The sequence below is a fragment of the Centruroides vittatus genome, unplaced genomic scaffold, assembly GCF_030686945.1.
Source record: "Centruroides vittatus isolate TY-2023 unplaced genomic scaffold, ASM3068694v2 contig_1322, whole genome shotgun sequence".
Lineage (NCBI taxonomy): Eukaryota > Metazoa > Arthropoda > Arachnida > Scorpiones > Buthidae > Centruroides > Centruroides vittatus.
This window is the reverse complement of record NW_027120842.1, coordinates 329,085-356,233: the sequence shown is the minus strand read 5'-3', so window position 1 is coordinate 356,233 and position 27,149 is coordinate 329,085. Positions and strand designations below refer to the sequence as shown.

Sequence of the window (27,149 nt, the reverse complement as noted above, 5' to 3'; positions counted from 1 at the left end):
CTTTAATTTTTTTTAATTTTAATTATTATTATTTTTCTCGTCTTGTTTATCTTGTATGCCTTGCCCTAAATTCGTCGCTCGTCATTTGTCCCATAATAATAATAAATGAATAAACATCCGATCGGCGAAAGGAGAATTAATTGACATTTAAGAACGCCCTCCTGTACGGGAATCAAAACCATTCGAAAATTTAGAAGGCCTCGATAAGCTAAATAAGGCCTTCTATGCTTTACAATTGGGCTAGAAATTATACAATTATACATAAATTATATATTAAATTTATATTCAGTTTCTTCGACAATGTCGCGAAATCTGCAATGAAAAATTTAATAAAACGCTCATTAAATGGAGTCAAATTAGGGCAGGCGACTTAGATTATTTATATAATAATTATTATTATTATTTAACTAGAAAAATTAGATAAAAAGATTGCTGGATATTATTTAAAATTGGATCGAGTTTGTTTATTAAAACGACAGAAAATGGCGTCCAAAAAAAAATTGACATCACGATAGCGACAGATAGGAACTTGAAGCACTACAAAAGACATTTCTTATTGGTTTATTGGAGAGACGAATATTATGATTCATTATGTTACTGAGTATATTTATGATTCACTCCGATAACAAGAGATAATGACTCTGTCGGAAGCGAATTATAAGTCATAAAGAGCGTTTTACCAGATACAAATTAGTCACTCGGCCATTTTCGCTATTAATTTCAATGTTTTCTATGCTCAAAAAGTTGATAGATATAATTAATAGACTACCACATAATCATCAATTTAAAAAAACTAAAATTCTGGCTTTTATGACGAATAAAAAAATTGTTTGTGTTTTTTTTAAATTAATATTTAAAAACGATAAATTAGCAAAAAAAATGGAAGGGGAAAAAAATCCAAAAATTTTCGATTATAAAGTAAAATGGAGAGAGAAAAGCCGGCGCATAAAGAAATGTGTTTATGTTTAGAATGTCAGTAAGTAGAGGACAAAGGTCCTTAGACCCCGCTCCCACCTCCCACGGGTAGATATATAAGAAGGGATGGAAGGAGGCATTAGTGCCGCTTGTAGTCTCCTCTCTTTGACTATGAAGGGTGCTCCTATCTCTATCTGGTTGCTACTGCTACTCGGTTTCTTTCTCGAAGGACAAGCCAAAAGGCCACATTACAAGCACTTCGATGGTGAGTACTAAGTATTTATTTATTTATTTACATTATAAATAATGCAATAATTAACAACGAATAATGTAAATAAAACAAAAACTAACATTAATAATTATAATAATAATGCGTCGTTAATACTGGTCTGATTATAAATGAATCAAATTTGCATAAATTCGATTAATTTTTAAATGCGAATAATTAATTTTAATTCTTCCGTTATCGTTTAACCTAAAATATTTGTTTACGCGGTCCCAGTTGTAGAGAATAATAAATAAATAAATAAATAAATAAAAACTTTGATCTGGCCTCGAATCGATGACGTTTCATGACGTCACGCGCATTTATAAATTAGGCCTACCTGTGATTATAAACCGAGAAGTTTAATGGCGAAATTCGAGACGGATTGGAAAGGATTCGGTGGCATTCGTTATAAAATGGTGGCAATTTTTAAAAAAAAATTGTTTAAAAATTCAAATTTCGAAGTTTAAGCCAAACGTGACGTATCCGGTTTGAAAGTAATTCAATCCAGTAATCGATGTTCGGGGCCATAAGTAGGGGAAGTTGAAAAGTCAAATAGATACGCGCTGCCCGAGGTCAAAGGTCAGGATCGCACCACTTACCTAAACCAAACAGAACAGAGATTACGAGAGCATCTTGTGTTTTAACCGAACAGAAAGGGGGATTGAAATTGCTACAGAATTAATTTCACGCGCCTATTTTGAGGTAAAAGGCGTGACCTTTTACTTCAAAATAAACCTTGAGATAGCTTTCGATTTTGTAAAACATTCAAATTAGTTTACGTCCTTGCGAGGGTGGATGACCTTCGCTGCGAGCATGCGTAATTGCGCTTATAAACAAGACGTGGTTCTGTGTGTTGTACGTGACAATTAGTCTTTTTCTAAACTTTTATTCTATTTTTTCAGATTACTTGATCGATCTCGATCGAAACGAACAAAAACAGTTGATCGATACGGATGAAGAGATCGAAGGAAGCGGTAACGCGGATACTGATACACAAAATCCTTGGTCCAAGTCGAATTTCTTTCGTTTTATAACAGGTCGATTCTCGCTACAAAATGCATATTTCATCCTTCCGAATTAAATTTAATTTAATTATTCTTCCGATTCTAGAATCCACTACCAAGAAGAAGTCGACGTGTTGTATGCTTGGTGTGATGGCGGGCGATAAAGGTTTCCATTGTTACGTATACTTCTACTTAGCAAGAATTATGAGGAGGAACAGGAACCGTGCCCACAACAAGAAGATAGTTTTCGGCAATAGCGAAAGAATGGATAAATCTAGAGAGAAATTAATGATGACGTTCGAGCAGTGTGTCGTGGGTAAGGGTACCATATTCCACAAATGCTGCCACCTAGCGGCAATGAACAGTGACTACGACAATGGAAGAAGACACCAGAAAATGAAGAAATACTGAAGACATGCCAAAGATTTACAGCTTCGTAGCAGGAAAAAAAGGAGAGGGAAATAATGAACTGTAAGAAGAAGAATAGAATTTCGAAAATAACTACAGCTTATTATTTATATTAGCTTCTATACAGTGAATACAACCCACAAATATATTCCCGAATAATTATATATACGTGTTCAAAATATGTAATTACCTCTTAACTGATGGCTTTTGTACATACCTGTTTCACTTCCGTGTAATTTTATTATAAAATGAGCTGTATGTTATTATAGAATAAATCTTTTTTTCTTTTTTTAAAAAAGAACCGAAAATACTATTAAAATTTATGGCATTGCATGAATAAATTACACGTCGTGTGCATCTGTTGGTGGCATTTATACACGTGTTTTCACTTAGCAACGTGTATACACTTTCGCAAATCTTCACAGGCATTTAACTGATACCCATTATGTAATTTCAGCTTAAAATATCTTAATGCTCTCGTATCGTTTTAAACGGGGGAGGGGAAAAAACCCTAAAATCTTATTTTAATTACTAATGACAGATAGAAAACAAAAATTAATGACTACTTATTATCCTCCACCCATTATCACGTGGTCCTCAAGGTGACCTTTCGAGGGGGAGAAAAACTGATGGTTTCTACGCATCACTAAACGGATTCGAATTAAGAAATTATATTTAAAATTTTAATAATTCGATATTCTAAAAAATGTCATTGAACCTCCCCCCGAACTTCCGAATAATTTTAAACGGTGCGGCAAAGGAACCGACTACATGAATCCTATAGATCATATATAATTTTTTAATGCTGATTAGCATATTTATTAAAGATTATTTTAATTAGGATACGGTTTTATTCTCATGAATGCGGCTTTAATTATTATTAATTGTTATCTTTTTTAAGAGAACGAAATTAATTTCTTCCAACCCTGACCTTGAGGCGATTCAACGAATCTGTCTGTCACTCTATACTCTCACTAGAATTATATTTCCGATATTTTAAAGCATAAAAAGTCCTTTTATTCGTTATTTTTTTTTTTTTTTTTACCTTAAACTTTATATAGATGCTTGGCATAATGTTATAAAACATTCCGAATTTTTTTTACTGTAAACAGAAATGTTACAATCATATTTAATTAGTACAGTCGAACCTCCAACAACGACCAACAATACTCATTGCCGTGATTCTTTAAAATAATTAAATTAAAACTGTTATATTATGGTAAACTTTGAGGAATTTATTACGAAAATGAAATAGTTCCACAGCAAGATATACCAGGGATGGGCAACCATTTTCTATGTAAGGGCCGCATTTTAAAACTTTTGAACTGACGCATACAAGAGTAAATAGAAAAAATGCCGGTAAACCACAATTATTTATTCATATATAATTAAAAATTAGCATGGGTATACTTAATTTAGCTTCCGGAACTGATGTAAACGTAATATATCGGAAATATTTTGTTAAATATTAGTCACTGCTAGTTTTAAATTAGTTTCGATGTGTCTGTTAGCCTGTTTCTTGTTTTAATTTTTACTAAATTCATTGCGGAAAAACTATTCACGTAGATAAGTTGTAGAAAATAACATTTTAATTTTTGCCGCATACTTCCTTAAGCTGGGAAATAGATATATTTAGTCATATTTTATTCGACGCGGGCCGCAAAAAATATTAATGCGGGCGGCATGCGACCCGCGGGTTGCTCATTCCTGGCATATACCGTGAGCATACCATAAAATGAAATGATGTTATCTAGAGCAGGATGTAAATAGGGTTTATCATAATCAAATGGCAGAATTATAGGACATTTAAAGAAAAGTTTTATTTAAAAATATATATAAAAATACACCAGACAGAACCTTTACATTCAAAAGAGTACCCGTCCGGAAATAAGAGGACACGTGTTAACCTGAACTTCAAGTTATTATGCATCTGTCACATATAAGAGGACTTGCCTTCGCCTAATGACAACAAAGTTAAAAATTTGAGGTTAGCCTTACATCACGAGGCCTTAATCTGTAAACGTATTTAGCTTAGGGCCTCATCATATTACTCGTGTATGTTATTTTAATCAAAAATATTTAAGGCCATTAATCCATTAGAACTTTATCAAACAATGAACAGTAATTCATAAATGCTTACGTGACTAATTTGTCGTGTTTTAATGCCATTCGACGAATTCATTATTTATTATAAATTAAGACGAAATATCAAATTTAATTAGTGTGACGTCACGTTATTTCGTAACGAGCCAGTTCAAATTCTTAAATCGAAGGTGTCGCCATCTGTCGATTGTCTTGGTAAATTAACTTTCCGGACAAATTGATTTTTTTTTCTTTAAACATATTTAAATAATAATTAATATATAATAAATTTATTTTAATATATAATTTTGTATAACTTCTTCCTCCATTGCAACATCTAAACGAAGTGTAACTTCGTTGATAAGTACAGTATATAAAAGAAACTTCCGTGCAGTTTATATTTAAAAATTAAAGTAAAAATAAAGATGATTTTTCTTTAATTAATTTAAATTGAACTTTATATTCACGAAATTTTAAATATCGGGATATAACAATGGCACATCATTGCGTCAGCTATAACCTGATTGTGTCCAGGTCAATCGTCATGATTGGACGAATAAGGTTATCTACTTTGATTGGACAGGTTACCATTGCCAAGTACACGTGTCTACGTCTGAAGTCATATACAATCTTATTTTACTCTAAAATTCTACTTAACATAAGGTAAGTAGTTTTATAAGTCTATATTCTATTTATTTCACTTATTTTCTAGCAAACTCCATATTTAGTACACAGGTAAACGAACTATAGAGATTTTTTTAGGGGGTTAACTTTAGTTAAATCGCTTGTATGTAAGTATATATAGATGGAAGTAAAGGTAACTCTTGCTAAAATCTGTGAGATAAAATTGTCATTTTTATTATTTTATATAATTTATATAATTGTTCGAACGGTGTAGTTTAATTCTTACTTTATCCTCGTTTTCTGTTCCGGGTCAAGTTGAAAACCTGTAACGATGCCATGCTACATTTAACGATAGACTTTTTTGATATGGCGATGCCAAAAAATCTGAATTTTTTTTTCTATTTTTAATGGGTTTTAAGGTTAAAATATGCTCCCAGATGAGTTTCACATTGCTTATTTAATTAGAGCATCAAGATTTTTCCAGTTTTCTACTAGGAATTGGCTTTAAAAATATGCTTTTTTCTTCCATATGCAAATTAATTTGTAGCGTTTTATGCTGTATTTTTAAATTTTAATATATTAATAATCAAAACGTATGTATTTTTTTCAGATAATGAGGCATCACTTATTATTGCTGGCATTTTTACTTAAATTTTCTAAGATAGAAGGAGGATCTCAACAAGGATTCACTCCTCCTCCGCCTTCACCAACCGGCGAACATAAGCAACCAGATTATAGCAAACCTCCCGATCCTCAAGTTATTAAAGCTAAATTATCTAAATTAATCGACGAACGAGTGGATCGTAACAAAGATGGTTACGTTACGGTCGATGAACTACGCGATGTGTTAAAAGAAATCCATTTAGAAGCCATTGAAACTACATTAGATTCTCAATGGAGATATTTTCATCCTAAACAACAGCAAGTTTTAACATCTCCTGGACAGAATGCAAAAGCTGTAGATGTTATAAGTTGGGAACTTTATAAAAATTTCACTTATCCAGATGTTTGTAAGTATTACGCGCAGAATATTTTTAAAAAATATATATTAATTGGGCTACAACAAAGGTAATTTATTTATTATATTTAAAAGCAATTTGGCTTTAGATAGGCGTTAAGCCGCCACCTATGATAAATTTAGTAATTAGGATTTAGGAAAAACATTTTAATTATTAAATCTATCATTAGATGGCGGTCTAATCGCCAATCTGTAGCCAAATTGCTTTACATGTAATAATTAAATTAGCCTTGATGTAGCCCAATTAATAATCCGGAGAATTGAAAAATCCATGTGTTTTCTCAATGATTTTTTTTTAGTTTTACAGATGCAAAATTCGGAAGACTTAGAAAAAATTAAGGAAATGATTAAAAGACTCGAAAAAAGATGGGCAAAAGCCGATAGTAACAAAGATAACCTATTAACTAGGGAAGAATTTAAAGATTTTCTACATCCCGAAGAATCCGATCGCACTAAAGATATTGTTATAGACGAAGCGATGGAGGATGTCGACGTAGACAAAAATAATGAAGTAAGCTTGGAAGAATATATGGAGCATTCCAAAAATGTTGCCGGGGAAGAGAAAAACGATCCAAACTGGAGCCAAGGGCAACAGGGCCACTTTGTCAATTATTTAGATAAAAATAAAGACGGAAGTTTAAACAAAGATGAATTTAAAGATTGGATACTGCCTCCATACGATAGACACGAAGCGGAAGCATGGAGGCTCATATCATTAGCAGACCAGGACAGGGATACAAAAATTACTAAGCAAGACATATTAAATAATTTCCAATTTTTCATGGCCCTGCAGCCTCCGGAATTTTGGATGGACGATAATCAAAAGAGACACGATGAATTTTAAATATGTTTAAGATTATTTAATTTTAATAAAATATTATATTAAATATAATAAAAATGAATGTCTTCTGTACATGCTTTTTTTTATTGGATAAATAAGGTTCAAATCTAAATTAAGAAAAATGAATGCTATTAGATTCATTTTATTTAAAATATTTAAATGAATCTTAATTATATTTTTCACTTTACTTCGACTTTCCTCGTGATTTAATGGTCAACGTTTCTAGAGAAAAATTAAATTGTAATTAAAATTCTGTTTCTAAACCATTTGAATTTTCTTCGTTAAGTTTATAACTTAAATTTAGAACACAATTAATAAAATTATTTACAGACCCGGGGAAGAGGTGTCTGCATGGCCATTTAACACTGGACCAGATATAGAGAGGCCTCAAAATTTAATGTTTTGTGTAAAAATATGATATGAAATTAATTTAAATTAAAGTTTATTTTGATAAATGGTAAAATCTCTCTTTGCTTTATCGATTTTCATATATTTTTATGGTTTTCGGATAGCGCTCACCCCTCTGAACGTCCTGAATTTTGAGACCTCTGAAAAGCCTCGAAATTAAATAATGAATTGTAAACTTGGCTTTTCAATTCTAAATTATATCAAAAAACTTCAAAAATTTTTCTAAAGTCATTTTACCTTATTCAAGCGATTATTTATTTTATTCAATGATCTTTGAATCCATACTTGTAAGTCAATTTCCTCGTTAACACCACGAAATTTACTTCTCCACCAATTTAAAAGTATTATTGCGGCCATAATCTAAGTATAAATGTTAACATATTAATGTTATGACATTAAAAATTTGCAATGTTAATTTTAAAAATGTATGTTATAATGAAGGCGTTCATACTTAGTTTCCTATTCTAAAATCTTTAAAGAGAGGAACTTATTGAAATCATTTCAATGTTGGTTATTAGATTAGAACCCAGGCGAATTTGAATTAGGGGCCTCATGAGCAGTGTTGACTTTTTGAGAAAAGTATTTTCTTAAAAAGATTAGTGTGAGGCCTCAGGCAATTACCCTTTTTGCCTATACGATAACGCGCCACTAGGGGAGAGGAGTGTTTCAAGAACTATACATTTAATTAATGGACTGCCCCTAATCGTAATCCGATAATTGTTTAAAATACACTATTTAAATCTTGTTTTAAACCATAATAATTTTAAATTAATACAATACTTGTTCAGTAATAACGATTTGGTCAATTATTTGGTTTCGAGCTAAAAATCCACGACAGATTGGTTGCATTGTTATAACCTTCCTTTCTAATTGCTTCTTTCCGTTTAAATTTTCGTTTATCTTCTAAATCAAACAATTATATACTAAATTTATTACATAATTTAATAAATTAAATCAAAAAAATTTATACCAATGACATATCCATTTGATCTTTCTTATCCTTCCACCATTTTTTTAATATCATTATTGCCAGTACCTAAAATAAAATAAAGGTATTTTTTTTGTTTTACTTAAGTAATTTATTCAAAAATTATTACTTTGGCATGTTCTTAGATCACCTTTTCTGTTGATAAAATATTAATTATAAATTCTTGCCTAATGAGGAAAGATCTAACAGCTGCTTGCGCTGCAACACACTGTTTCAATTCTAACTGCTTCTAATTGTCATTAAATGGTAAATAAAGTAAATTATGTTAATTAATTATCATCATTAAATGGTAAATTTAATAAATTATTAATTTTTTTCTTACCTGTTTTATTGAATTGACCCTCTGAAGTTGTATTCTCTCCAAATTAAGATCTAGTATTTCACTCCCTTCCAGTGAAAATTTCTAATAATAGCAATTAAATGAAACAATTTTAAATATAAATTTTACTAAAAATAATTGTTTTGACTTATAATTTATTCAGATTTGTTTATATAAGTTAAAAATGGTATCACTTCTTGACATTCAAACGGCGATTGTTGCTGAATTGATTGCTCCTCTTCAAATTCTTCAGTAATTTGTTCTTCTAGTTGCTTAATTTCTGCTTGATGAAGTTTTTGCTGTTTAAAATTTTGAATTATAAAAATATGAATAAAGACAAACCTCTGAACAACGACCACTAACGAAAACACAAAAGAATGGCCGTTGTTTGGCGGTTATTTTGTACTCGTTTCAAAAAGAAACATTCATGAAAAAATGGCCGACATTTAGAGGTGGCCGTTATTGGAGGTTCGAAACCCAGGTAGTTAAGGCTTCAACCTACCGCTCTGAGGGACCCAAGATCGGATCCGGCAAACAACCACAGGGATTTTTCAAGGGCGAATAATTCCAGGATAAGTCGGCTCCGCCTCTCCCCATTAGATCGTCCTTATTGCAAACCTAGCCGAATCCACAATGGATATGGAAAAATAACTTCTTAATACCCATAAGCGAAAAAATCAAGTTTTTTTTCAACTGTTTAATACAAATTAAAAGCTAAGTAGGGACAAAATATGACATATCGCTTGATCGATATATTTTACATGAATAGAGTTGTAACAGGAACGTATTTGAGGGGTGCGCAAGAGCGCAGCTGCCCTTTTTTTTGAAATTCCTCCTGAGTAAAACTGGGTACATCAGGTAGTAAAAAATTAAGGCCATAACGTTTCCTTACTGCATCCCCTCTAAAGATTTCTAGATCCACTATCGGGTAGAACCACTAATATCGGGTTTGCTCTTTCGATATTTATAAATCTGTAAAAATACAATTATTGCATATCTAAAATTATAGAATAGAATCATTCGGTGCTAAAGTGGCACTATTAGTTTGAGGGGCGCCTACATATTGTGGGCGTAAGGGCACCATATTGCTAAATGCACAACTGCTTATAATTGAAGTAATAAACAAGTAATATAATAAAAATTTTTTTTTAAAGTCAATTCCTACTTAGGTCAACAAAAAAAATTTTATTTTAGTTACTTTTTATTAAATAATTACAATTAATATAAATATGTATATACATATGACAGAAACACAATATTAAGTGGCAAAATAGAAAGAGAAATCGGAATTGAACCCAAAGCATAAAATTTCTTCAATTTTATTTTTTGAGAAAAATCCTTTATTCTAACCACTAAGCCACAACTGCTAACTCACTCTCGAAAATCATTTGGATAAAACGTCTACTTAAAGCAAAAATTTTCAAAAATTTATCAAAAAATTATTGATTTTTGCAAGAATTGAACTCGCATTCTTCACCTTCACGTGAAAAATACTGAAATCCTTGCATTTTACGGTTAATGTTACCCGTGGTATCGAAGATGGCGACAAGGAAATTTTTTCCCTAGATACTAGACTGCGACGGGGAAATTTATTAATTTGCATAATGCGACAGATAGTACGGGTACGCCCCCTAACGTTTAGATCACTCGGTATTCTACTTCGAGATTATCCATTGTTAATCTGTTTCCAGATTATCACTCGATAATCTGATTCGAGATTACCGGATACGCGGCCATCTTGAACGTAGGGGAAAAAAAATTTTCCCGTCGCCGTCTAGTATCTAGGGAAAAAATTCCCCGTCTCCATCTTCGATACCACAGGTAATATTAACCAATAATTAAATTTAATTAAAGAATTAATATTTTAAAAAACTGTATTAACATCAAGTGTCATCCACTACAAGTTTTAAAAAATGTATTTGAACTTGAGTGGATGAATAAAAAGTATTTTATTAACGATTGAAAATTTGAACAAGATATATATATGGAGAGTGTGAACTAATAGTAGGAATTTAATAAGAATTAACTAATAATTATTTATTATCCGTACCTGTTCATGGATAAATTTGATTTTGTACATTAATCTTCGAACAATGAAACCACGAAAAGCAGCTTGCAACGTTCTAATCTGATTCGACTGGTGCCTAGTTTTAAGATTATTTTTCGTTTCCTGAATTTATTGTTGATAAAAAAAAACATTGAATTTTATTGCAAATGATCCACAATCAGAATTACAACGAATTTAACTAAACAATTATCGTACTATTAATATCATTGCCTTTCTTCTAATAATGAAGTCACGTACAACACCTTGTATTACTTGAATCTGCAATTCTTGTAAATATGATTTTGATTTAGTCTTCGAATATTTAATATCCAATTTGATGGAATGATTCTATAAATTTGGGAAATAAAATGATAAAATTTTATGCGAAAAACCTAAATTTTAATTATTTAAATAATTGTGAAATTTAAATATTAAATGGGTGTTCTGTTATTAATCCATTGATATTAAAGTATGCGAATTTCTCATTTTAGTGATTAACGAATGCACATTGCCGGCTTTGCATTCATGCTATGCATATTGTAGGCACTTAACTGGCTAAATTAACTGTTCAATGGTTTTATCACTGGGCACTGGTGTGCTAAAATATGTGTTAATTGATATGTTAAACGAGGGAAAAATCGTCAGAAATCCTTCTTACCAATGTTTCTTCACTATACGATTTCGTGTTAGTGAAAAAAAATGGAGTTTCAGTACTTGAATTATCCTAAAAAATTTCATCACAAAATTAAAAATAAACACACACATAAATTATTGAAAGAAAATTGAAGCAATTACTCACATCCATCCCATTTTTCGAATTTTCTTTTAATTTCGTATCTAGAAAACTTCCACGTTGGATGGTCATTCTCCACCAACTCTGGATCATAATCGATCCAAAATCCTATTTTAAAAAAATCTTGATAATCTCAAGAAAAAAATAATTTTAAATTAATTTTATTTATATAAAATTCATTTTACTGCTTCTAATTTATTCGTAAAGTTTTTAAGAAGAATTGTTGAACATTGATCGACATCCTTCTTAGCAATTTCATAAGTGTCCAGCCTTATCGTTTTGATAGTTGAAAATCTAATACACGGAATATTCATCTGAAATTTTTCGTATTTTATATTATATTATAATATAAAAAGGAAAGAAAATGTGAATAATCAAATCATACTATTCCCGTGTTATTTGGTATCTTTAATCTTAATTTTTTAACATGTCCTCGATAGTGAACGAATAATTTCAAGTAACATCCTTTATATAATAAAGTTATTCTTCGTTCTAAACGTATTTTATGAGCCTGTTTTCTCTGCGCGGTGTTATTTCCATAAAAGAAAATTACAAATATATATTTTTTAATTTATAAAATTAAGAAATTTAAAATTATTTCATCAATAACATCCTCAATATTGTCTTTAACGACGTAATATTTGAATTTAAAATATTCCAATTTTTATAAGTCCAACTCAAATGTTTTTGAAGCGAAAAATTTATAGAAAACGCAAAACACTTCGGGCCAAATTCCATTATCCATAATTAGCAAGTCAATTTTTGGGAGGCACCAGTGGCCGAATGGATAAAACCACTTAACACTGGGAGTTGGTCGTGGGTTTACACCTCGCTAAAGGGCTACCCAGGTGGAGTTTACCGGATTTTCTTCACGTTTGTAACACTAAATAGGGGCAGTTTTCCATAGAAATCTTCCCTCCGCAGATCGTTCGTTGTATTGAGTCTACAAATAATTTTTTTTCTATATTTTGTATGGAAATATAAAAGATATTAACATTTGTTGATATGGCATCATTAGAAGGCAATGAATGTCACGAGTTAAGAAGAGAAAACTTCTTGATGTATTTTTATGATATTGGGTTCCCGATATTTAATGGCTTTCTGACAGTAGATTCTAAAAACAAATTTCCCTTAATTCTTTATCACGATAGAGTCAACAATGAGAAATTTTCTCTTGTTAACGCCTGATCGATAGTTCTTTCGCTAACTTCTTGTCAATACCAGGATGACTTCTCATTTACAAGAAGTTGAAAATGTCTTCCTAGATTCTCTTACAAGAAATGGCCCCAAGTCCAAAAGCACTTGAATTTTCTGAAAACTTTTCGCTTTAAGAAAAGCTATTTGAATTGTTTAGGTTCAAGAAGCTTCTTTAACAAGAATATTCTTACAAATATTTCAAACTTACGCCGTTTGAAGAATTCTTCTTGCGTTCTAAATGACGACGGACTGTAGATTGAATCATAATTATTAAATAAATAATTCTTATTTCAGACATTCGTTTAATTTCCATTCGTTCGATGTATCCTTTCAATAATGACTGACTATTAATTATTTTTTTATATATTAAAGCATAGCGAGTTTTTAAGAGTTTCATTCTTATAGTTGCTTGAATTACAGTTACTGTTGCAGTCTGAAAAATTAAAAATTTATTTTAATTTCTACAATATTAGTTAAAATAATACAATTTTGTGACTGACTTCTTTAATTTTATGTATTTGATCAACACAATATTGACTTTTGTGTGGTAGCTGAGATTTAGTTAAATTCCTAACTGATGCTTGAGATTTAATTAAATTTTCAGACATACTTTCATATGTTCCCCATTCTATTTCTACGGTAATTACGGAATAGTTCTATATATTAAATAAAAAATAATTAAATAAAATTTATAATTAACTTAAAATATAGTTTATGCAGGTACTACAATTTCATCATCATTGTTCTCCTCCTCCTCCTCTTTGTCTTTCTTTTTTATTTCATGACGATCAGTAAAACGTCTACATAATGACTGAGCATCAATTATTTTTCTATAACAATATTTATAAGATGCTCTCTGGCACTTCATCCTCCATATTGATTGTATAATGATACACATCTAAATACAAAAAGAAAAGAATATTGATTGTATGATACACATCTAAATACAAAAAGAAAAGAATATTGATTGTATGATACACATCTAAATACAAAAAGAAAAGAAAAAATATATAATCTAAATGAACAAAATCTTGCAATTTCTTTAAAAATTACATTAAAATACACTTATATATTCAATAAACGTCTTCATTTCTTAATATTATACGAAAGTAATTTACAAAACTTCCTTCCCATTAGTGGCCGAATGGATAAAGCCTCTGAATACTGGCATATTAGTCGCGGGTTCGTGCCTTATTGCCGTGTTTTATCCGCGTGTCTAACACCTATATGGGCCGGATGGCCAAGCGGTTAACGTGGCAATCTACCGCTTTGGAAATCCGGAATCGAATCTAGAAAGTTGAAAAACCCCGGGAACTCTTCGGAGGTGGTCCATTCTGACATGTCGGACTCCGTCTCTCAACACCCGACCACCCTATTATGGGGTTATTTAAAAAGGCTCTCTCAGTGTCCACAGGGTGGATAGAGTTTTAAAATGCCCACAGAGGCCAGTTTGCTATTAAAAGTCCTCTTGGGAGGCACCCCGTTGGCAGATAACACTGTGCTATCAATAAATAAAATTTACTTTTTTCAAATGGTCAAGATCGTGCGATGTCCTTTTTCTGCAATTGAAACCGCGAATCGTTGTCTGAGTTATACTTGCTCTCTTGTAGTTAATTCGATATGCAATCCTTTGACATTTTCTTTTCCAACTTGATTGAATAATTATTGATTTCTAAGATTTAAATTTAATATACACGTTGGGTTAACAAGTAAATACGTTTATAACTTAAATAATTGAAAATTTATTTACGTTTTTCTTATCTTCAAATAAAATTTTCATCCTAATGAAATTCCCGCGGATTAATGACTGAATGCCCTTAATTCTTGTGCAATGAGTTTCATAAATACACTTCTCTTTTATCATTTTCCAATTCGCTTGTATAATGATTGCTGCTAAATTCTAAAATAATTAAATCAAATTATCTTTTTTTGTATATTTTATATATAAAAATATACTGTATCTTAATATTAAAATACCATTATTTTTATTTGAGAAAACTCATTCTGAACAATAAAACTGCGAATTGAAGATTGAATATCCATAATTTTTTTGTATACACACTCGTACTTGGTGGCTTGAAAAATCATCCTCACTTGCGATTGAATGAAAATAGATTTCTGTAAAAAAATGTCGCAAATTTATTTTGAAAATCAATTAAATTCATACATCTTTTATTTTTATATTCTACACTCATTGCTGGCTTGATGGGGTGCTTCTACTGCTCTGGGTAATCCGGGCTCGAATATGAAGGGTCAAAAACACCCGAAATTTTTTGGGGTAGGTCTGCCCCGAATATATTTGTCCCCATTGTGAACCTGGCCTAAAAAACAAACATTTATTTGTGCCCACAGAAAGAAGTTTAAAAATGTCTATATTTATCAAAGAAATTCAGTCTTTCGTATGCAGTAATGGCCCACTAGCAGCTGAGTAGATAAAACCACTAAAGGTCGCGGGTTCTTGCCTGTCCTATGGAGTGGCCACATAAAGTTTACGGGGTCTATCACTATCACTAAAATAGGGACCAGTTTCCCATAGAAAGTCGTCCCGGGAGGCACCCTTTTGGCAGACCGCCCACACGTATGGCTTTGCGTTGCTATATCCCATTAATCCAAACCAAACCCATATAGTATTATTTTTACTTTTTTGTATTTTTAATTCAATTTGAATAATATCGAATTAAAATGTACAGCAACTTTGATTTTTATGATAAACGAATATATAACTATAAAATTTATTTCGGATTGGGATTGGTGAAACTACCATTAACAGTCTATGGAGAGAAGTTAGATTTGAATTGGGATGTTTAGTCTCGATTAATTCGAGATTAAGCACCTTAATCGAAATTCTCCTGAATTTCAATGAGGATTTCTAGATCCGCGATTTATCTATATTAATGTTTTTTTTTTCGCCCTATATGCACTAAGAGGCCTTTTCACGAGCCCATTAAAGGTTTGGCCAGGCCTACAATTGGGGACGAGAACTGCTATGACTTGAATGGTCCCTTAGATATACTACGTCATAGACTCAACATCTAATTAAATTTCTACATTTAACAGTGTTACACTGTTATTACATTCCTGATACAACGTTAACATTGTATTGCTACATTGTTTACTTTATTACATATATACTGTAATTTTACCCTTTTGAAATTATCAAGATGATCTCGAATTAATGTTTGGACATGAAAAATTCTTTTATAATTAAGTTGAAAAGCTGATTTTTGGCATTTCATCTTCCAGCAACACTGAATGCTAACAGCAGCTATATTCTATTAAAAATATACACATATATAAACTTATTTGAAATGAAGCTCTTCTCATTGACTGATTAATGTAAAAAAAATACTTTTTCTCAAGAAAATGCCTTTATATTAAATGACATTATATTAATTACAATGAAAATCAATATAACGAACGGCTGGAGCGGTAAAAACGTAAGCATACCATTCTGGGGAATCCGAGATGGAGTCCAAGCGAGCAACCTCTAGAGGTGATTTATGCGAAATGTGTCGGCCCCATTGTTGGCCTAACCGAACCCATAATGGGCATGATTTTTTTCTACTCTTTCCATCCTGTAGACACTAAAAAGGCCTTTTTATCATGTCCATTCTGGGTTCGGCCAGGACCAGAATAGGGTGGAGCAAAGGACGAGTGGCACGATTGAAAAGACCCTCTTAGTGTCCATGGCCAAGCGGTTAAGGTAGCAGCCTACCGCTCTATCCAATCCAGATGGGTCGACTAATCCCCAGGAATTTTTCGGGGAGTGATCCGACCGGATATGTTGGCCCGTCCCTCACCACCCGGCCGCCCCATTGTCAGCCTGGCCGAACCCATATTGGGATTGCTATAAGAGGCCCTGTTAGTGCCCACATGGCAGAAAGAGTTTAGAAAAGGTAAAACGAGTCGAAAATGTAAAGTAAAAATCAATATAATGAGGTAAGAGTGTTCACTAAAGTTTGATTGTAACTAAACTTCAATTACAATAAAAGTAAATTTACATAAATATACCTTCGTTAACACTTTACGATATAGAAAGCTTCGAATTAACTTCTGTGCCTGGTTAATTCGATCACATTCAAGAACGTAAGCGGATCTTTGATTTTTCATCCGCCATTTCGACTGGATTATTATGGATGACTTAAATAAATGAAATGAAATAATTAATTTTAAAATAAATCCAAACGTAAAACAATTGAAGTTAAAAGAAGTTTACTTTTTCGAGTTCTTTAAAAAAGGAAATTCTTAAACAACGAAGACGATTCCGAATTGAAGATTGAACAGAAATAATTATTTTATAATTAGATGCGTAATTATTTCTTTGAAGTTTCATTTTCCAAGTCGCTTGAATTATTATGGATTTCTAAAAAATTAAATTGGAAATCTGTAGGTTTAATAAATCATTTGTACATAAAAAATTATACATTGTATAAGCTTGTTTCTAGTTATTTTTATAATAGTAGAACTGTTTGGTTATGGAGAGCACAGGCACAAGAAATGGCCTGGTGGACCAGATTTGGCTCACAAATCACTAATTGACATTCACTAGTATGTACTACAGTACAGTTGTAATCTCATAACTAATCTTATCCTTTCCAACAATTTGAACTGCTGCTGGCATAATTACATTTTTTTTTTTTTTAAGAAATAAATTATTTTAAATGGTAACTAAGCATGGAGTTAAATGGTATGGTAATTGAATATGTGTAAGGAACAGTTTAGATGTTAAGCGAACATCAGTACAGAAAATTTATATCATAGCATATCAATTATTCTGATTGTCTATTATACAGCATATCAATTGTTCTGATTGTCTATTATACAGCATATCAATTGTTCCGACGTTTGCTTAGCATCTAAATGAAACATCAGTTCAATTACTAACTCATTTAAGGCAAATAAAAGCAGTTCTTACACAAAAACTCCTAAAAAAAACTTCTAAAATTCATATAATGGAATTAAGTTAGAAAACAAATTCAGTTTATATATATATTAATTATATAAAACAAATAATACTACTTCTACATATTGATAAATTAGTAACATTTGACGATCAAGATGGCTACGGATTGTCGCTTGAGCATTAATTATTGATCTGCAACGAAATTCAAACCTTGTCCTGGCAAATAACATCCTACACTTTGCTTGAAAAGTGATTATACGCGAAACCTAAACGAATAAATATTGTTTTCTGATTAGTTAAATATATAAAAACTTATTTTAATAATATCGTAATTAAAATTTACAGAGAAGCCAGAATAGTGCACGTTCTTGCGTCATTTTGACGTCATTCTTATCCTTTTTCTGTAACGAGGAAGCGTAAAATGATGTCAAATTGAAGTACACTATTCTGACGAAACGAATGCACCTAAGATACCTCTTTGTATACGTCCACTTGATGTATACGACTTCTAATTAACGATTGGATGTTCACTATTCTTCTATAATTTAATCTATAAATAGATTTTTGGTATTTCATCTTCAAACTTGCTTGGATAATTATTAATTTCTATAAAAATAATAAAATACTGCGTAAAATAAAAATACTAAACTATAAGGCTAATAATTACTTTGCAATTTGGCAGGAGGCAGACTGCCAGGGCCGCCATCTTTGTTAAATATAACATAAATATAGCATTATAAAATGCATACCTCTTCTTCGGATGCCCTGGCACTTTCTTTAACTTCTAAGTGTTTACTCCTTACGGGGATTTTAATTGTAATTTTTGTTTTTTTAATTATTTTACGTCTCTCGGATGTGTTATCGATATCGGGATTATTTAAATAATTTACAGTACATTTTATCTTTAGGTTGGGTACATTAATCGAATCTTCAATTTTTTGCATTAAAACGTTCTCTAAACTTTTCTTGCGAATCTTCGTCTCTCTTTCATTACATTCCTGTATTAAAAATAATAAATGTTATACAAAGTTTTAAAAGTTATCTCTCAATAATTTTAAAGATGGCTTTTTTTAATATTATTTTTACCTACAGTATATTTGTACCTATCGTGGGTTCGGCCAGGCAATAGCAAATTAGCTACCACCAAAGCTGAGCTTAAGTAACGCTCCCCGACCTTTCTCCCACTCTTTGCTGAATAGAATAAAGTGGCATTAGCGAGGTTGAGGCCGAAGTTTTAAACGCGAAAACGTGTACGTCGGACGTTCAGCGCAGCTTTCCTGTAAGCCTAGAAGTTTGACAATGGCGTTTGGAAAGTCAGTGGAATCATGCTCGACATTCCAAACGCCATTGTCAAACTTCTAGGCTTACAGGAAAGCTGCGCTGAACGTCCGACGTACACGTTTTCGCGTTTAAAACTTCGGCTTCAACCTCGCTATTAATTAAGTTACATTAAACAACATATCAATTTCTTTTGCACACGAAGCTCCCTGACTTCCCGGCTCTAGGTTTACGCTTACCCAGCGTAATGGTTAATTTAATCTGCCACTGCGGCTAGGCCCACAATGGGTAAGGAATGAGGCCCGACACATCTGGAACGGATCCTGGAATTCACGCCCAGACTCGATTCCAGATTTCTCAGAGCGATACACTTATTCCTTAACTATTTAGGCCTTCTGGCCGTCGATATCCATGGCTATAACTAATTTCTTTAGCGTATTCGCCAATCAGAAAGGTGTCATATAGTGGCGTAACCATAATGCCGAAAACTGGTTCGGAATCAACAGGGCCCGAACGTATCAAGATAAATGTTCGGCCCCGTTGACTCCGAATGAAGGTTTTCAGTCGAGGGCCAAAAACTTGAGGATGCAAGATCCGCCCTTTGTGACAGAGAATGGGGTTGGAAGGGGGTCACATTAACAATTCAAACCGTGGTGAAGTTGTTCTGCTTCTGGTATTATAATATATAAAATTAAGAAAAAAATCGCTTCATTATTTATGATGAGAAATTTGAGTGGAATGTCATCTGGCTTATCCCATTACGGTCTATCGTATCCGTAATGGGTATAATAAAAATTAGGTAGTTCCTAGTGTGCTGATGTTTCGCACAACAAATCCAATCAAATCCTATAAACCTCCCCTACAGAACTGGATTTCAGTTAGGATCACTGAGAGTTTCCTAGCCACTCCGAACTCGAATCCAGGTCCTCCAGAACGGAATATTTGTCGCTACAACTATCCGCCCATTTTAAGATGTTTTGCATATTTCGGTTTCATACTTGAAGAAGCGTCTATATTCATACAATAATTTACCAGTGCATTATTGCTCAACAATTTTCATACTGTAGACCTATAAATTCCCACTGACGTCCGTCTGTTTGTCGTTCCTTAATCTCGAGAATGGAATTAGATAGATGCAAATGCAGACCAGATACGGAAAGCTTATGGGCAGGAGGCCCCAATTAACAATATACAAACTTACGCTTTGGACTGAAATTTGCGTTACAGTCAGCGGCGTAGCGTAGTGGGAGCGGCAGGGGCGGCCCGCCCCGGGCTGCACTTTTAGGGGGCGGCAAAATTTCACAATAAATGATAATATCTTGTAAAAATACCTAAATAAGGGGGCGGCGAAATTTTCCTCCACCCCGGGCGGCTGACACCCACGCTACGCCACTGGTTACAGTATTTCAATTCAAAAATTTTCTCCAGAACGGAGTTAGATAGATGTTTGTTGTTAAGTTACGCAAAGCAACACTTGGGAGATCTGCCTAGGGGAGATGCCTTCCGGAAGGTCTTTTTAAAGGAAACTGGCCTCTATTTGGGCGTTAAAGACGTGGAGAAAACCGGGAAAACTCCATGTGGCCAGCCCGTCCGAGCGAGGCGCGAACCCACGACCGAACTCCCCGTGTTCAGGGTATGAAGACCGCTTGGCCACTGGTGGGCCAGTTAGATAGATGACCGAGGAGGCCGGATGGCTGAGTGGTCAAGATGCAGCCTACCGCTCTGGGGGACTCGGGATCGAATCCGGACGGGTCGAAAAATCCCCAAGAATTTTTCGGGGAGTGGTCCATTCGGATATGTCGGGCCCCGTCCCTCACCACTCGGTCGCCTCATTGTGGATCTAGCCGGACCCATAATGGGCCTGCTAAAAAAGAGGCCCTTTATGCCCACAGGGCGGAAAGAATTAAAAAAAATAAAAAAAATAAAATAAAAAATAGATGACCGGCATGACTCAACCAGCATGTACAGGGGAAAGACACTATAAAATAGAGAGCATTGTGACGATGTCACAATAAATAATTGCTCGTTTAGATTTTATTCTTGTTTTTGATTGGATTGGAAAGGAATATACGGGCGATCAATCAAAGTGGAGTGTCTCTCGGGAGGAATTTCAATCGGAAATTGGTCTCTATTTAGATGCCAGAAACATGAAGAAAACCCGGAAAAGTCCACATCACCAGTTTTTGGGTTAGGTACGAACCTGCGACCAATGTTTAGTGGTTTTATCCACTGGTGGGCCTTCTTATATTTGAGAATATACCTTATTCGTCATACCATGAAAACAATGTTAGTTTTAACCATCAGGCTAATTAATTTTTAATCATGCTAGAAATTTATTTCAAAATATTTGTACCTTTATCATTAAATCACTAACGTTTGCCGAACGAGTCGTATCATGCAATTCCAGTAATTTTCCATCAGAAAACGTCTTGTTTTCTCTTACTTTTTTCCCTTTTACCGATTTCCACCATTTTTGAATATTGATCACCTAAATGTTCATTATATATTTTCTGTGTGTTAATTATTAGAAATGTTCTTCAAATTAATTAAATATATTTTACCTGTTCTATTTCATTATAATCTCCTGTAGCTTCGCGCGTGTATTTAAGTCGAATAGGATTTCGGCAACATCTTTCTGAGGTCGTCTTCCACCAGATCTGTATCGTTACAGCTGCAATATCCTACAAATCACATATTTCTGAATATATTTAATAACAATAATAATAAGGTAACCAACCAAAGTTGGTTTTTATCTGAAACTCCCTTGTAACAGGTTAAACCCTTTTACAATAAACTTGCTTATATTATACTATCGCTAAAATAACCGGACCTTAAACTACAGTAATTTCAAGCTGCTGTTTTCTTTTCATCCGGTTGGCACTAAGTAGACCTTTTTTCCATACCCATTGTAGATTCGGCAGGCTCACAATGGGGCTGGAGCTTTAAGCTTTTGACGACATGGAATCGAATTCAAGCGAGCCACTTCAGGAATTTTTCACTCGTAGGGACCCCGCCCCATTCCTCACCATCCGGCCGCCCCTATTGTGAGCCTGCCGAACCCACAATGGGTATGGAAAAAAGGAATGGTCCATTTGACGGTCGCAATGTTTCATAATTTTCCAACTGAATTGGATAGGATTAATGGGTTTAAGGCAACACATGGGCGATCTGCCTCCGGAGGAATTTCTATGCGAAGTTTACCTTACGTCTCAGAAAATCCGGATAACTCCACGCGGGTTAGCAAGGCGTAAACCCGCGACCAGTTAATATCAGTTTTCAGTGGTTTTATTCATTCGTTCGCGGGTGGGTTTTTTCCAAACGGAAATAGCAAAACAGCTTACAAAATATAAAAGTGTAACTCAAAGCTTTTCTACTCGTAGAATCAATACTGCAGAATGTTAAACTTCAACATCTTGCACCACGTGCGCATGGGCTTACAGGTTTGGTTTGTTTGCAACACACGGGCGATCAACCGAGGGAATGCCTCTTATGAGAAACTGGCTCTTATTTAGGTGTTACATACGTGAATAGAACCCCGAAAACCCCAAGTGGTCGGCTTGTTGGCCAGATGCGAACCCATAATACACTACCAGTGTTCAGTAGTGTTATCCACTTGACTACTGGTGGTCTGCATTTTACAAATGTTACTGAATGGTCAGCTAAACATTGTTTATATTTTTTATAATCTTGATTTAAAATTTATCGTATTGACTATACCATTTGCAAATTTTAATTTAAAATATTTAATGGTAAATCGTAGCTTTCTATAGTAAAGGATATGGATTGATCCGCCACTGCCATTACAAAACACAGGAATTGAGAAATTAAAGGACAAATTGCGCCATTTCTTATTTCAATGGACAAGGAGTTTAGCTAAAATAAAGGATTGTCCTTTGAAATTAAGAACGTCTGGCACCCTACTGGAACAATTTGTTCCAATGACACAAACACAACGTTCATATAGGCCACTTTCGACGCAAACTTCCGAATTTCTGGTAAAGCATACCAGAAATTCACCTTTGTACCATCTCTTCCGTTTTATAAAATGGCACGAGGGTTTTCAGTTCCCCATATTCTGTAGTTATAAGGATTCACCCTCCTAGATACGTAAAACGTTGCTTTCACAGCTTATAATTGAATTGTTTGGGGACAAACAAGATATTTTTACCAAAATCCGTCATATATACAACTGCTAGGATATTAAAACTTACAAGATTTTATATTTAAATGACAAGGTTAATTTTTTTAGTACCTTCCACGAAAGAAATCTTATTAAAGTGTATAAAACACACAAATTTTCTCAAATTTAGGATTTTTTTAAAAAAATGATTATCATATCTGTTAACAAAGTTATGAAATTAATTTTTAGGCATGAAATATTTAAAAATTTTAAGCTACTTTTACTTAATACTTCATTATTAAAATCTATTTACTCTTAAGATGGCTGGAATCAGATTGATGGAACCAGTCCTAGTAAGATAGCCACGAATCCTTGTTTGAATGAAAGTAAGTTGGATTTGTTCCTTCATGATTAAAAAATAAAAGAAAAAAATTAAAAATCTAACAATTCAATTAATAATTAAAATAATTACATTGTTAAAAACAGAATAGCAGGAATGTGTAAACAAATAAATAAATTAGAAAAATTGGGAAATAACACAAATAAGTTTATTTACAAGTTGTTACTTACATTGGGATTTTTGTTTTTTATTAAAAAATAAAAGTTTTAACAAAGTGGGTTGATCTACCAATCTCTTGTTCTGTGACAGAACTTTACCTTACAAAAGAAATGATATGCACAAGTTTACAGATTCCTATAAACTTCCTTTTCTACAAGGAAATAATGTCAGACTTCAAGTCTCACACACAATGAATCACATGTACAAAGCTCACCTATATACAAAATGATTATTAATAGTCAAACATGAAACTTACTCGATGGAAATTTTAAAACCCTCTTGTATCCTTTCCCATAAATTTGTTATCTAGTACAATTCAGTATAGTAAAACACCGATTAGTTCTAACTTAAAATGGAAGGTGTTTGCATAAAACTGCCTTAAAAATTTTAATAATTCATTTTTTGTTTTTTTTTTATTTTTAAATAATAAAGAAAATTAATTTGTATAGAACTGTCTGAACAATCCATATTGTGCTTTGATTTGTCCACAGTTTATATACTGGCAGGATTCTTGTATGCAAATGTTACGCGAATATTTCCGTGATTATTTCATTTTTCATAATTAAATTAACATACAAGAATAAAATTTCATCCTTTCAAACAACGTTTGAATTTAAAAGAAAGCAGATTTAAAATCAGAGTATTTGTTATGAGAAATTATTGGTTTGGCACTTGCTATGCAAACCACAAATAATTTGGATATTCGTCGTTTGCCAGCATGTCAACAGAAAGACCCGTATAAAAATTATGTTGCAAGATATACACTCCGCTGCAGACACTAATAAGTGCATTGACCTCAAAACAAACATGATGTAATCATTTCTGTTTCCCTCTAAACAATTAAAAGTTTCAAAATTTTATAAAGTATTTTCAAACCAACAGTATACATTGGATGGAAATTATTATAATTATTCAACAGGTTGAATAATGGCAAATATCTTTTCTTCCCACAGGGGTAGTATTTCATTATCATCTGAAATCTCTTCATTGATGATGCCTGTTCCGAATTCGTCACTGGCTTTTTTGAAAAAGTACCTGTATAGAAAAAAAAAATAATTATTAATACGTAAAAAGCAAATATTTTATTTCATCAATAAATTATAATTTCACTTTTATTCATTTAACTTGTCATCACTTTGTAACTAATCATCCTGTTTCTCAACTAGCAATTTCTTCCAGATTACCATTCATGATGCACCAATGATCACAAATGATATTCTTGAATTGTATCACTACAACCTCCAATAAATTTCCCAGTTAAAGAGATTTTTGATGTTATACAGATAAAAAAGGTAGGTATCATTTAGTGTCGAGGTACTCAAGTTGTCTGTCAGTATCACGACTAACCAACATGGTTATATATAAATTAATTAGTTAATAGCTCTGGAAAGCAAAAATTGGATGAAGGTCTGGGTCGCATAACTTGGCAACACATCTGAATGGAAAGTGGTTGTTGTAAGTTCAAGTCCTATTCGGGATCAATCTTTCTTCCTGAGTATTGTAAATTTACATTAAAAATTATTTTTAATTATTAAATTTATCATGAGATGGAAGCCTAACTGCTTACCTTTAGAATCAAATTACTTAATATCTAATTATTAAATAAGTCTTATTGTATCCCAATAACATGGCATATTGTTCAGTAGTAATAAAAAACTGGATTTTGTGTATTTGTTGTTTATATATTACAATTCTAGCATTAACATATTATAGTAGTATAGTCTCTACTTTCAACTGGAACTGAAGATTCAATATAATAAAAACTGACAATGCTAACGCAACTTTTAAATTTCCAACTCCAACTACTTCATAAAGATTAAAATTTACTAACAAAAAAAACCTACTAAAGTGTAAAAAGTACTATAAGACAATTCTCACTACCATCTGAATTATCAGTATACTTTATAGACTTATAAACTATATTTAAATGTAAATATATAGTTTAAGTCTGTTATATTGAGGTTGGACAGAGGTAGAGAAGATGGAATTAGAACTGATACCAACTTCACTCAAAATTACTTCCAATTCCAACTGAACAATGCTAGTTTCAACAACGTTTCTTACTAAAATGGCAAAAGCATTATAATATAAATTACACATTATAAATATTTATCAGGATTGTATAAATATTTGTAACTATTAATTAGGTAATTTATCCATGAGTAGAGAAACTAACACCAGTCAATTAAACTGACAACTGAGTTAATGCAAACAAGAACAACAAGCCATTTTTGTTTATTCAATTTCTTTTGATATTAGCAGCATAAAAAATTAAACTAATGACTGAATTCTTTTATATATATTTACATTTTATAAGAATCTTGACAAATATATTTCATTACGATTAAACATACAATAACAGTTGTTTGGACCCAATTATTGAAGTTCTTGAGTAATAACGTTATAGTTTCCTCATATTTAGCAGTGTTGATTTATAGCTTCATCAACTAGTAAATTGTAGATCTTTTAATTAAAATGCTAATAAAAACTTTTAAAATTATAATGTTTTATGAAATGTAATTTTTGAGATAGGTAACAAAAAGGAAATATTAACAATTTCTCACATAATAAAAAAAATTTACTATTTGAAGCAATGCTAGAAGTAGTGACAGCATGACAAACTATATTTCCAAGTAGTCTAACATCAGAACTAGATTGGGTCCCCAAGCATCTAAGGGCACAGCATTATATGCCAACATGTGAAAAGCTGTAATTCTGAAAAATGGCTGCACTAATAAAGATATGCATCAAAGAGAAAATGTACATCATAAAATTTCTTGTGGAAGGTATGAAACAAGCAGATATCTTCTGAAGAATGACAGCAGTATATGGACCTTCGTGTCCTGGCCAGAACCCATATCAGGTGTTTACTTGGATCTATAAATTCACCAATTCACCAGACAAGTACATTGTGTGTGGCTGTCATAAGTAACTACAGATTTTAATGAACTTGCACAAGAAAACTGTTGCATCACTGTCAAAACAAACTATCTAAGATGAAAATCGGTTATGGATCAGCATATTACTGAAAGGTGTATGTGCATTGAGTCCACAAGCATTTTAATAACACTGCCAGAAAATAAATATATATTTTAAGAAAGCGTAATAAAACTTAACGTAATTTTGAAAGTTGTGGAATACATGGTAAATATGCATGTATTTTTCAGCATGTTTATGTAATAGTATTTAAATTCAAATTTAAAAGCATAAATAAAAAAAAATCTCTGAATTGTGTTATGTTCACTTACATTTCTTTTAATTTATGTCCTGTTTAGTATAAATAGATTCATTTTTGATAATTAAAAATATAAAATACAGTAGAGACTCGTTAATCGGAACCTTGGTAATTGGAATCGCCGGTAATCGGAACGATTTTC

General features: G+C 32.4%; 5 protein-coding genes across 5 annotated transcripts in view; 2 read left to right on the top strand and 3 right to left on the bottom strand.

Annotated features, from left to right (window-relative positions):
* The first annotated feature begins 1,025 nt into the window (after positions 1-1,025).
* Positions 1,026-2,914, top strand: LOC136990682 (uncharacterized). Its single transcript, XM_067289092.1, has 3 exons — positions 1,026-1,180; positions 2,086-2,220; positions 2,294-2,914. Exons 1-3 carry the CDS (start codon positions 1,042-1,044, stop codon positions 2,596-2,598), a joined length of 579 nt encoding a protein of 192 aa, XP_067145193.1. The 5' UTR covers positions 1,026-1,041; the 3' UTR covers positions 2,599-2,914.
* Positions 2,915-5,240: 2,326 nt separating this feature from the next.
* On the top strand, positions 5,241-7,217 carry LOC136990680 (calumenin-like). Its single transcript, XM_067289090.1, has 3 exons — positions 5,241-5,340; positions 5,912-6,311; positions 6,619-7,217. The coding sequence occupies exons 2-3, from the start codon at positions 5,915-5,917 to the stop codon at positions 7,161-7,163; spliced, it is 942 nt and encodes a 313-aa protein (XP_067145191.1). The 5' UTR covers positions 5,241-5,340; positions 5,912-5,914; the 3' UTR covers positions 7,164-7,217.
* On the bottom strand, positions 7,206-8,766 carry LOC136990683 (uncharacterized). Its single transcript, XM_067289094.1, has 6 exons — positions 8,687-8,766; positions 8,539-8,604; positions 8,349-8,471; positions 7,806-7,928; positions 7,349-7,382; positions 7,206-7,267 (listed from the first exon to the last, which is right to left on the bottom strand). The coding sequence occupies exons 2-5, from the start codon at positions 8,590-8,592 to the stop codon at positions 7,374-7,376; spliced, it is 309 nt and encodes a 102-aa protein (XP_067145195.1). The 5' UTR covers positions 8,593-8,604; positions 8,687-8,766; the 3' UTR covers positions 7,206-7,267; positions 7,349-7,373.
* Positions 8,767-8,851: 85 nt separating this feature from the next.
* LOC136990687 (abnormal spindle-like microcephaly-associated protein) lies at positions 8,852-23,664 on the bottom strand. The gene is made up of 23 exons (XM_067289100.1): positions 23,527-23,664; positions 21,655-21,774; positions 21,447-21,581; positions 18,565-18,813; positions 18,290-18,421; positions 17,932-18,081; positions 17,129-17,275; positions 16,924-17,052; positions 16,056-16,184; positions 14,890-15,030; positions 14,663-14,812; positions 14,435-14,584; positions 13,640-13,810; positions 13,413-13,568; positions 13,121-13,345; positions 12,101-12,235; positions 11,901-12,029; positions 11,722-11,823; positions 11,581-11,646; positions 11,139-11,270; positions 10,926-11,045; positions 9,070-9,174; positions 8,852-8,959 (listed from the first exon to the last, which is right to left on the bottom strand). The coding sequence occupies exons 1-23, from the start codon at positions 23,620-23,622 to the stop codon at positions 8,852-8,854; spliced, it is 3,177 nt and encodes a 1,058-aa protein (XP_067145201.1). The 5' UTR covers positions 23,623-23,664.
* Positions 23,665-23,739: 75 nt separating this feature from the next.
* LOC136990676 (axin-1-like) overlaps positions 23,740-27,149 on the bottom strand; it is a 34,222-nt gene continuing 30,812 nt past the window's right edge. Inside the window, exon 12 of the mRNA XM_067289085.1 lies at positions 23,740-24,807. Coding sequence (XP_067145186.1) covers positions 24,681-24,807 — 127 coding nt within the window. The 3' untranslated portion in view covers positions 23,740-24,680. The remainder of the gene's footprint in view (positions 24,808-27,149) is intronic.

Bases quoted from the DNA above. Each gene is read 5' to 3' on its own strand.
- LOC136990682 (XM_067289092.1), top strand. From the start codon at position 1,042: ATGGAAGGAGGCATTAGTGCCGCTTGTAGTCTCCTCTCTTTGACTATG. The intron at 1,181-2,085 runs GTGAGTACTAAG...CTATTTTTTCAG, and splicing joins ACATTACAAGCACTTCGATG to ATTACTTGATCGATCTCGAT. The intron at 2,221-2,293 runs GTCGATTCTCGC...TTCCGATTCTAG, and splicing joins TTTCTTTCGTTTTATAACAG to AATCCACTACCAAGAAGAAG.
- LOC136990680 (XM_067289090.1), top strand. From the start codon at position 5,915: ATGAGGCATCACTTATTATTGCTGGCATTTTTACTTAAATTTTCTAAG. The intron at 6,312-6,618 runs GTAAGTATTACG...ATTTTTTTTTAG, and splicing joins TTTCACTTATCCAGATGTTT to TTTTACAGATGCAAAATTCG.
- LOC136990683 (XM_067289094.1), bottom strand. From the start codon at position 8,592: ATGATATTAAAAAAATGGTGGAAGGATAAGAAAGATCAAATGGATATG. The intron at 8,472-8,538 runs GTATAAATTTTT...TGTTTGATTTAG, and splicing joins ATCAAATGGATATGTCATTG to AAGATAAACGAAAATTTAAA. The intron at 7,929-8,348 runs GTATTGTATTAA...ATTTATACTTAG, and splicing joins AAATCGTTATTACTGAACAA to ATTATGGCCGCAATAATACT.
- LOC136990687 (XM_067289100.1), bottom strand. From the start codon at position 23,622: ATGAAGGAACAAATCCAACTTACTTTCATTCAAACAAGGATTCGTGGC. The intron at 18,814-21,446 runs GTACAAATATTT...TTTTTAATACAG, and splicing joins TTAGTGATTTAATGATAAAG to GAATGTAATGAAAGAGAGAC. The intron at 15,031-16,055 runs GTAAAATTACAG...ATTTTTTTACAG, and splicing joins ATCTTGATAATTTCAAAAGG to AAATCTATTTTCATTCAATC.